Consider the following 11,134-nt stretch of genomic DNA (forward strand, 5'->3'; position numbering starts at 1 on the left):
TGAAAAAAATAAGTTTTCTGAGAGAAAAAAGTCTCGTGTTTTTTTTTTCTTTATAAAAATATTAGATGGTATTCGTGGGATTCGAACTCTAGCAATAAAAATCTTACGTATCATATAGCTTTGAGACTAACGCGCTAACCATTATGCTTCATACATGTAGCTCATGTTGATTGTGAGCATATAAATCATTTTTGTGATATGACCCTTGACTTAATAGACTTGAAGTATTTCTCGGAAAGATGCGAATGTTTTGTCATAAAAGTGTACTTTTAAGGTAGAGTGGGTCTTCGCTCCATGTTTTTGTAAACCAAAAAATGTATATTTCATTGCAAACTTTTAGGATTACAGTGTATCTTTCAAAATCAAAGTACTGAAAGTACTGAAAAGGGGTTAGCATGCTTTCATCGAATATGTACATTGTACAACAACAAATAATGCATTGAATGATGATATTAAAGTAAGCATGCATATCTTTTTCCAGTGTCATCAGCGAAGAAGCAGACACACTGAATTTTGTAGTACTTAACTAAATAGTAAAACCAATAACATCCCAGACTGATGTCACAAATGTTTGTTTCAAAATATCAACCTGAGATTTTCAGTTTGAAAGACAGGAAGTTCAATTTCAAAAATTTCTCCCTAATTGTCTCCATTGGTGGCGTCCAAAAGTGCTCAGAACGAAAAAAAATTACGTTGATGTTGCAAATTTAATTGGCTTTAATGATCTATTGATTCTGAAAATAGGTAACTGTAAAGGCTACTATAGCAATCAACTCAAAAAGAAAATAAAATGATGATTCAAATTCTTTAGATTAATTGGTTTGGAGTACTGTTCATAGATCTTTAGCTGGCTAGTCTGAGAAAAACGGATGGACGAGCAGAGAATTAATTAATTTGAGAGAGCTTCATGCAGTTTCGTAGGCTCACTGCGGGTCAGCAGGTGTGACCTGTCATTTGGGATGCTTACTTCTCCTAGGCACCGGAATTTTCAAGGATCCGTTTTTCTTTTGAGACCGATCACTGTTCACTAAAAGTCAGTGTATAACAAAAAATTTAATTGTCCATTGCAAGAATTACCTAGGTATCATTGTCACTTTCTTCAATATGTCGCATAAGCAATACATTGGTTTTTTTTTTTTTTTTTTTTTTTCTTTTTTACTAAAAACAAGTATGCGAATTTCTATCAATATGCCTGTAATCGTCTGTATTTTAATTTTTATTTCTTCTAAAAAGCTCAAAATGATAATTAACAAATTGGACAAATTCAAATTTAAAAAGTATTTTTACAACTTATACCTTGCATAGGAATTTAGCAAACTTTCAAAAATAATCATTCATTAAATATAATTTTCGATTTTTGCTAATTGTCAAGATTTTTCATGCCTCTTTTTTCTGTGCATATTTTATATCGGCTGATTTTTAGAAAAGGATCTAATGCCGATTAATTTTTTTTCCATTTTTTAAAAATTAATTTTAATATTTCAGGCTCCCATTATTATTATTATTTTTTTTTTATAAAAATCTGATCGTTTAAAATCGTTTGTAATAATTAGACTGAGTACAGAATTTATCCCTGGAAACAAAGCTTTAATCATCTTTTAAATAACTTCAATTGAGAAAAAAAGAAGAAAACAAACGTTTCATTATGGAAGTAATCCATAACTGTACAACTTACAGATGTATTCAGTATTTTTATATAAAGGCTTTCTTCATGTACTAGTATTACTTAAGTTAATAAAAGGGATGCCTTAATATTTTGGAAAATGAAACTCGATCGAGATATTCTCCGATATTTTGCAGTCGGTAATAACCTTCAACCCCTTTAGCCAGTAATTAACTCGTCCTCCCTGTGCCCAGTAGCATAATTCGGTCAAATATTTATTGTTCATGAGGGGTGCCTTATAATTAATCACAGGCACCTGAATTTTTATCAGTAAGTCTCTAAATTAGCCAAATATCGAAATATTCTACCCCCTCTATATATAAATACACAAGGTGTGCAACGCCATTTTGACCACCTGTTCGATTCAGGCTCAAATTTAACACATAAATCGGATATGCCTACTGGTTTTCGTGTAGCATTGGGTTCAGATATGATATTTCCCGCTATACATTTCTTCCTAAAATTTAAATCTAACGCGTTGATAATGTTATCAGCTAAACTTCATGCTGACTTCGAATTTCGTCACAGGGCCCGATCGCCATCAGCTGATGTCACGGAAATTTAATCTCGACACCAAATGCTCCTATACATAAACTTTTTTTTAATACAACAATTATAAATTTATTTCATTGACAAAAAAATCAGCAAAAAATTTAAAACTGAAAGATTATGTTGTTTTGATAGTCTTGATTTTATTTAACATATGTTACATGTGTTAGAAACAAATCATAGGTACTAGGTAGAGGCTTTGTTGAAGTTTCCGTTGTCGATAAGTAGCGCCTTATGGAAGTTTCCGGTGTCGATAAAAAACGGACACATGCCATAAAGCGGTTAGCGAAGCTAACCGCTTAAAAATGGAGACTCACTCATATCAAAAATAAATTGTTCAAGTATGAAAAAATGATCGTTTTTGTTCTTTATAGTGTGTGTATGCTTTTTCAGAGGCAAATATTTTCAGTCTTTGTGGGATTTTTGTAAATTGTAGAGATTTTACATTTAGTATACTTTAGTATTAGATGAAATATTAATTAAAATTTGGATGTAATTGAGATTTAATTTTTCACTTCTTATCTGTCGCACTATAGGCACTTCGCCCGCCTTATCACCCCATCTTCTTTTGTTCCATTCTTCGAAGTAATGTTTTCATTAAATTGCAGACTTCAGAACTTTAACATTTACTTATATTATACTTTCATGTAAATTAGTTGAATCTGATTTGTCGAGAAACATTTGTTAAAAAACACTATTACCCGTTGAATACTGAAGCCACGCCCTCCAGCATAGCAACAGTCAACATTGCTTGACGACGGGTGATATTCCAAAAAATAGCGACTGCGCAGAATTTATACATGCACGGTTCACTGTAATATGTAATTGTATAAAACATTCAGTATAATATAATAAACATTGCGTGTAGTTGAGTGTAACATTGAAAATTTTCACCCCAAGAAAACCATTGTCAACCTCGGCTGCGCCTTGGTTGACAATGGTTTTCTTGGGGTGAAAATTTTCAATGTTACACTCAACAACAAGCAATATTTATATATTATTAAATATCATTATCATTGTATTTCAAATGTTGTTTCACTCTTTTCTTAAATGTTGTTTTTGAGTTGTAACAAGTGATGTGACAATGATAAGGATCTTTGCTTCTCTGGAAATTTTATTTTTTTTGCACTTTGCTTGCTTTACAGTTTGTTTTTTACAAAACCTGAGGCTGTGTACGAATATTTTTCAGAAATTTTTTGATTTATTTAACAAATATTTAATATAAAAGAAATATATGATTATGACTCATTTCATCTCTTTATTTAATATTAAGAATATACATGGAAAAGCCTGAACATTTATTTCATCCTTTTTGAATAAAAGGTTTCATTAGTAACTCCTCATAAGAGTACATGTACTAACTTTAAAATATCCCCAATTGTCCCAATTCAATGCAGTGATTCAACATGTACATGACATATAATTAAGACAAAATACTATAGACATCAACTTTTGTGTTTTTTCTTAATTTTCTTCTTTTTACCAGATCCTTCTAGCATTGCAATAGTGTCCTCTGTTTTCCGTTTCTTCTCTTGTAATGATCTGAAATAATAAAAAAATAAAAATAATTTTATATATGTTTTTATATGTTTTTTGAAAAAAAATAACCACTTTGAACCCCACTTTTAAAATTCCCTTCATTTACAGCTTGTGATTGATACAGAGATCCCTTTTTACACAAGATAATTCTGAGTTACCCCTTGATACTGATCATCTTTGACCCTGACCCAAGGGCCTGCTTCCACTCCTGCTCTGACCCCTTTATTTTATACTGGGACAAGTCAAGGTCCTTCAGAATAGCCAGCTCCTTCATCTGAGCCGCCTCAACCTCCTCAGCTGCTGCTGTCTGTAAAATAAAGAGTCCATCTGACATAAATTAAATTTATTGGATGCTGTCTATGGGCTAAAATAATCTGCACTGTATACAGAAGTGATGTTCTTTATGACTTACAAACTGGTATTTTTCCCACAAAAACATAATTCAGGGACCATACTGAATGTTTGTACTGAGTTTATTTATCTCATTAAAAGACAACCTTAATGTCTGTATCTGATTATTTTCTAGCAGTGAGATGCCACATGTACCACATGTACTCACCAGTTCCTCCTCCATGGACTGCTCTGTGGGCTGCAGTGTTATCTCCTTCCTCTCTATCATGTCTTTCTCTACATCCTCTTCCATTACTTCATTCAGGCTCTGATGTACATGTATATAAAAGACCATTCCAATAATATCCACATACTTATAATCAAAGATCTTATTAAGCAAACTTGCACAGAAAAATATCTATCAAGTCAAAATACTTGCAAAATCGTAACACATTGAGAGGTTTACTTACGTGGACAACTTTGCGGATGATCCTGTTGAAGAGACCCAGTAATTGACTGGATGGAAGATCTAGCTCTTTCTCCAGATCTTCCACAGTTTTGTGCTGCAATCCCAAGCCAAGTAGTAAAGCCTAAAAAGACAATGAAGATTATCATTATAAGCTAATTATAATCTAAAAATCAGTTGTACTTTTTTGAAAATGGTTTCAATTTCAATAAAATAACCTTGAAATTATATAGTGTTTGTTTGAAATCAGTGCCTTACACTCTGTACGATGCTGAGTTGAACGTTGATCTGATTCAGGAAGTAGAGACGACTGATGGGGGGCAGAAGATCTATAATCAAATGATAGTCCACCATGTTCTGGGCATACAGCTCTAAACGCTTCACATCGTACTTAGTAAAGTACAACTCTAGTTCTTGTACCGACAAATCTACAAAAGAGACGGACAAATACAATGAGCTTTCTTCCAAATACCATCAATGATACTACAAGATAATGTGAATAAAACATGATGTTATTTAATAAAACATACTTGATTTGCCAGATTTGAATTGCTTCTGGTCCAGAATACTAAGAGCCATGGACGGTGTGAAATTTCTGAACTGGTATGCTAGCAGGGACACAAATCGCCTTCTGAAATCTGTAGTAAATGTCAAAATATATTAAACAAACACATAATATTCTACAACGATAACTCGCTTTCAATTTCTGCATAAATTCAATTTTAAACCTTCAGTTTATACATACATGCTTTATTAACTGTTCTGACATACATGTATTTATTACACATAGTTTGTGATTACAAATTTCTAAAAGTTGATATGGACCACCTTGATTTAAGCAAAAAATATTTGTAGCTCTATATGTGTTGCTTCATATCTCTGATGTGAAAATAAATCTTAATGTTTGATTGAATGAGTATAGTGTCATATTTCTAAAGGGAAAAAAAGTATTTTAAGCTATGAGAAACAATTAGAGCAGTTTGTCAGATTTATTTTTTCATTAGAGTAATAACTAAGGAAAATGTTAGATATATGTACATGTTTGCTAAAACAGATAATACAATCTCAACTCATAATTGCACAAGAGTTCATATGATCCATGAGGAGCAAGATGATAACAAAAAATAAGTTACACTTATCCATCAAGTATAAAAACTAAAACACAATATCTAAATATTGGTACATATACTCCTTATATATAAATATGTTCGGTGTACCTTTCCAGAAGGCTTGTAGCCATGACTCTTGTTTCCTTTCCTCCTCCCCCTCCTCTTCAGTCAACAGGTGTAACATTATACAGGAGTGTTCACCTGTCAGGTCATTCTATCAAGAAAAGAAATGTGTACATTATTTCTTGGAAGGTCTTCATAATACACCATCTAGTCCTAACAACTGTTAAAATTTTAGAGTAAAAAAAGCAACAAATGCTTTAAACTTACAGGCGTTTGTCTTAAGTACACAGGTGCAAATCCATTTTTCTTCCAGAACCTAAAAATATTCACCACAAAATTCAATTCTTTCATATTGTTGCATCCAAGTTTACATATCTGTATATGGATACAACAATTTGAAAAAAAAAATACAAGTAAAAACATGTACAATATCAAACAAATTAAGATATACTAGTACTTGGAAGACATTGATTTTATTTCATTTACTTACTTGAGTAAACCTGATGTCAATCCATAAGACACTCCCAAATAATCCAGTTTTTCTGGTTTTCTCTCATTCAACTTCATCAACAGTGGAGGAAGGTTTTTCCTGGGAGTCACTCTTTCCTCAAGTAAATTCACCTCCTGTTTCATTATAATATACAACAATATTATGAAGTGTCTTGGTTTTAAAACTATGTTCTAAGTACATTGTACTGGTATATTAAACTTTTATCTTCATATCAGGTAGGCATTTCTTACTTTTGCTTGTAATGATGATTTTGTAGCATAAGCATGTGTTGCTGTATTACAATTGTTCGTACCTGGTCATCTACTACATTGGTCTCGGGCTCTGTGTCTACAGACTCGGACAAACTGACCACCTCCCCTTTATAGTACTGCTTTAACAAGGACAAAGCTCTGCTGCCATAACCCATCTGTAAATAACATTGGCAAAATAAAAGCTTAGAACCTAATATCTGACATTGTTACTAAAAATTATATTTTGTGGGAAATTTTTTTTGCAGTTGAAGAAACATTTTGTATTTTGAAATTTAAATATTACATGGAGAACATGAATTTTAGGGCTCCTACAATCACAGAATGACTTTTTAAAAAACTTTTTTTGAAAATTTAAACTCCCATGAAAATTAGCGATTTCACAGAATGAAGCATATTTAATTATTTTACTGGTGAAAAAAAAAAATTTGCAAAAAGTGCTTACATGAAGGAACATTTTGTAAATGTGATTTTCATTAAATTTTACTCACTGACTGATAGTCTGGATGTGTGGCTATCCTTACAACCCTTGCCCCTGATAGCCCGGGGAAATCATGATCTTGAAACTTTAAATTAGAAATCAACTTGATTACTAAATATACTTAAACAATGAAGGACGAACATGAACTCTCGATAATTTCATTATTATGATTAATAGAGAGAGTTTATAATTTTATCTCTAAAACTGAATTTTGGCTGCAACAGGCAAACCTGTTGGGAGATGGTCCACGGTATCAAATCACCAGAAGCTCTTTTCCCCCTTGACAAACTGTTCATGATAGAAGCTTTAGAAATCTCTCCTTCCAAACACACCTTAAAAAAACAGAGGCAAAGCTTGAAAAGACAATGTATTACAATTGACTTTCTAGACACCTTATACATCTGTTGTCTCTTCCATGTACTACACATCACAATCCTTCTTAAAATATTATTTTCTTAAAAGAATAAACGGCCAATTACCTGGAGCACACATAGGACCTCTGGGAGCGATGTCTGATTTGGGTCGACTGGACCAAGCAGTGCAAAGATATGGTGAGCAGGTGCATCTGACAGTAACTGAAGGTCATTGGGAGTGTTCTAAAATGACAAGTACATTGTAGATCAAAAAAGAGAATTTCTAACTGTGTATCCTCAAAAGAAAGAATCATTTATTGTTACAATCAATGAATAAATAGTGTTAATACAAAGAGAATTACTTTAAAATTAAACTATGAACATTTCTGTATCAAAGTTAAATGAAACACTTTAAAAAGAATGTATTTTTCTGTAGGTTGTACTAAAACTGACCTTATAGTGAGATGACACATATAGAGCCATTATTCTGTGAAGGAAGGCTTCTGATGCTTTGTGATAGGAGAACAGAGTGTCCCTGTTAATGTAGTACAGGTCACAAGATTCAGGAAGAGGACAGCCTGAGGAAATTCTGGTGACATTTGCAGCATCCAGACAGAGCAAGTCATACAGCCACTGTTCTACTGGGTCCCCATTGGCGTACCTTATAGATTCATTAAGGACCACTTCATGAAGAACACGACCTTAAATCAAATGTCAGAGAATACACACAATTAACAAAAAATTAAGTAAACCCTCATCATTTTTTCATATCTCTTTAATGGTATTTCATAATTTGCTTGTTGTCATCCAAAATCTGTTTTGTTACCAGAATAAGTGTAGATGTGTACATTCTTTGACTTCAGAGGTGACATATCCCCCTACCTGAGGCAGATGACACACCCTCCCCTTTCTTGGTCATGTTGAGTGTCTTCTGGACTTCTGCTGAACTTCCTCCGTATGTACTAGACTGCTGCCTCAGTTGCTGGACCAGCTTTAGTGACAAGGAGCGACCTGTGCCTTCATATCTAGAAAACAATGTCTCATTTAGACATTTATACACTTTCATTATAACAATAACCTTACAATTTTTTGACTATTTTGTAAATATCTTTTGTGATTGAGAAGAGTTGAATGACCAACTGTATTTAGGTACAAAATGTTTAAATGTAGTAGAAAAAACATAATCTATAGATCTACAGAGTAACTGTTTTAGTTTACCCATTGATAGTTGAGGACATGAACACCAGGTATGGTCCTAGAAGATTCTTCACCAAAGGAAGAGGTATGGCTGCTGCCTCATCTATACACACTAATTCAGCCTGTCCTAGTTTGTGGGCATCCGTTGGGTGGATGTACTGTTAGACATAAATATAATTCTGTTATAAGCTTACAAGATGCAGTTAACATTTAGATCAGAAAGTATATATTGCAAAAGTGATACCTGTATGGTTTGCCTGTGTTCTCTAAAAGTGTTTACTCTGACAATAGCTTTGTTGAAGTCTGGGTTTGTGGACTGAATTATTTCATAATCCATATGTTCCTGAAAAAAAAACAATTCAAATTGATGAAATAAATGTGACTACTGGTCTGAAAGGTCTATTGTAGGGTAATAATTACACAGAATAATACCTGGTACTCTAGAGCATCAAATCCTTTGAAGACAAACTCAAACAAAGTTTTCAAATTTTCTGGACTAGGTGCAGTGACAAATATATTGGAGTACCTGAAAATCATTAGGAAAAGACTCATATACCTGTAGTTATTTAAAGTTTCAATACATGTATTAACTAAAAATATAAGAATACCATTCTTTGCAACATGTCATTTTCTTTTCTATTTTGTACATGAATTTTGCAAAGTTCATGTAAATAGACACAGTTTTTGTGAAAAAAAGAAAAAAAAAATGACCATACCCAAATCCTACAGCAGTTGATAGGGCCAGCCCCAGAGCTGCTGACTTGCCACGCCCCCTAGCTGCAGTCATAATCACAGTACTTCTCAGTGTCTTTTCAGATATTGCTTCAATGAACTTTAGAAGTGCTTTACCCTATCAAAATAATACAGGTGTATGATAACAATGGTACAAGTATGATGGTTAACTGTGATATGGGATATTCAACCCCTGGACTGTAACCTACCAGTACATGTTCAAGTTCATGTAAGCAAGAAAACATCATAAAAGGAAAGGAAATCACTTGAAAAGAACTTGGAATGCATTTCCCTAAAAACTTACTAATTAACTGACACATTAGCTACAGAGAAGTTAATGTACATATGTAAAATTTGTATAATTTCCACTTAGGTATCCAATTGCAGGAGTTTTATTTTTGCACATAGTCTATCCAGTATTTTCATACAGTATTTAAATTGAGCCTTTTATACATGATTTATTGACTGACCTGGTCCAGAGTTTTACAGCAGTTGATGATGGCTCCTACAGGCTGAGTGTCCTGTAACGATTCCTTCAGATCCTTCAACTCCACCTCTCTGGCCGGCACATCTTCCTGTCAACATCAAAATACAACAGGGTTCCACGATTTACACAAAATAAATGCTACAATAATGAGTTTGGCTTTTTTGAATTCTTTTAGGTGAAATAATTTCTAGAAACTGCTGTTGGGATCCCTAAAAAATTCATTACTCTATGAATTAATATCACTTATTTGCTGTACGTGCTATTTTCAACCCTGTGACGATCTGTCAGGCTTACTAGGAATTATTATTAACTAATTTAAATCCGTCATTCTCTCCCTTAAGCTGTTAAATTGTAAAATGTTCCCTGGTTAAGCATTACTCACAATAGACTTAGCAGGAACAGGTTGGATGTTGAGCATGTGTGATGATATAGGTAGAATGTTAAACTGGTCATCAATGACTATACAATTCTTGCAGGAGGCCAGTGAAAGTAAAAATCTGAAATGTGAAACAAAATTGTTACTGTTTGAACAAATTGATACATATGTGGTACACAAAACAATATTTAAAAAAAAAATTAAATAAGCTATATTGAACGGTATTTAGCTAGAGACAGTATTTAAAATGTGGTGAACAATTTATGCATTAGTATGTTTATAATTTATCAATTTTTAAGAATAATTTTAACCCTCTGGTTGGTAGGTCTAAGTCCCTTTATACTGTTATTGTATTTCTATTTGAGTTCATGTTTGTTGTTTAGTCTTACTGACTTAGGTTCCTAGTAGAATTAAATTTGTTTCTTTTCAAAATATTTTCAACAATACCTTTCATTAAATCTTCCAACAATATCTTGATGAGCCTCTGTCCTGAATCTTGAATGTACATCCTTTAGGAAAACAAAAAACTTATTAGAAGTATAATATTACTTAAATTCACATAAAATATATTCATTGATGTAGAAACAAAATATATACTGCAAATGTATGCTTATCTTTTTTTCAATTTTCAGTGAAAATTATAAATATATATATAAATGCAAGTCAGCATTTCATTTGAGAGACAAGTTTACTTTCCCCTTTTCTTTTTTTTTTTTAGATTGATGCATCCTCAACCTGGGATATGACCTACCATTGTCATTGTATAGAGCTGTTTGAGAGAGGTCATTGTTTTGATGAGGAGGACGACTAACCCCCCTCCCTCCACTGTCTCTATGGTCCTCGCTAACAGGTTAGGGGTCAAGGCCTCAAAGTCCTGGAAAAATATAATCAATATTTAACAGAGGACTTTACAAGTATGAATGTATTTTTACATAAATTTATAACTGACGAAACATCAATTCAAAATTTGAAAACAAATGTGTTCTCAACTATTTCTACCATGAGAATTTTCTATTACTGTATTTTCTGT

General features: G+C 32.8%; 1 protein-coding gene across 2 annotated transcripts in view; it reads right to left on the bottom strand.

Annotated features, from left to right (window-relative positions):
• Nucleotides 1–3,393: 3,393 nt before the first annotated feature.
• Nucleotides 3,394–11,134, bottom strand: part of LOC134241089 (RNA cytidine acetyltransferase-like) — a 9,819-nt gene continuing 2,078 nt past the window's right edge. For both annotated transcript variants that reach the window (XM_062723175.1, XM_062723174.1), the window contains 23 exons: nucleotides 10,856–10,978; nucleotides 10,552–10,613; nucleotides 10,111–10,225; nucleotides 9,712–9,816; nucleotides 9,226–9,359; nucleotides 8,942–9,035; nucleotides 8,754–8,852; nucleotides 8,531–8,667; nucleotides 8,195–8,337; nucleotides 7,766–8,013; nucleotides 7,439–7,555; nucleotides 7,190–7,291; nucleotides 6,970–7,044; nucleotides 6,523–6,636; nucleotides 6,210–6,343; nucleotides 5,987–6,035; nucleotides 5,765–5,870; nucleotides 5,078–5,185; nucleotides 4,806–4,975; nucleotides 4,552–4,671; nucleotides 4,311–4,409; nucleotides 3,910–4,058; nucleotides 3,394–3,754 (listed from right to left, as the gene is read on the bottom strand). In XM_062723175.1, coding sequence (XP_062579159.1) covers nucleotides 3,658–3,754; nucleotides 3,910–4,058; nucleotides 4,311–4,409; nucleotides 4,552–4,671; nucleotides 4,806–4,975; nucleotides 5,078–5,185; nucleotides 5,765–5,870; nucleotides 5,987–6,035; nucleotides 6,210–6,343; nucleotides 6,523–6,636; nucleotides 6,970–7,044; nucleotides 7,190–7,291; nucleotides 7,439–7,555; nucleotides 7,766–8,013; nucleotides 8,195–8,337; nucleotides 8,531–8,667; nucleotides 8,754–8,852; nucleotides 8,942–9,035; nucleotides 9,226–9,359; nucleotides 9,712–9,816; nucleotides 10,111–10,225; nucleotides 10,552–10,613; nucleotides 10,856–10,978 — 2,700 coding nt within the window. In that variant the 3' untranslated portion in view covers nucleotides 3,394–3,657. The remainder of the gene's footprint in view (nucleotides 3,755–3,909; nucleotides 4,059–4,310; nucleotides 4,410–4,551; nucleotides 4,672–4,805; nucleotides 4,976–5,077; nucleotides 5,186–5,764; nucleotides 5,871–5,986; nucleotides 6,036–6,209; nucleotides 6,344–6,522; nucleotides 6,637–6,969; nucleotides 7,045–7,189; nucleotides 7,292–7,438; nucleotides 7,556–7,765; nucleotides 8,014–8,194; nucleotides 8,338–8,530; nucleotides 8,668–8,753; nucleotides 8,853–8,941; nucleotides 9,036–9,225; nucleotides 9,360–9,711; nucleotides 9,817–10,110; nucleotides 10,226–10,551; nucleotides 10,614–10,855; nucleotides 10,979–11,134) is intronic.

Source organism: Saccostrea cucullata, unplaced genomic scaffold, assembly GCF_032062105.1.
Source record: "Saccostrea cucullata isolate Sc308-1 unplaced genomic scaffold, CSIRO_AGI_Scuc_v1 ctg854, whole genome shotgun sequence".
Taxonomy (NCBI): Eukaryota; Metazoa; Mollusca; class Bivalvia; order Ostreida; family Ostreidae; genus Saccostrea; species Saccostrea cuccullata.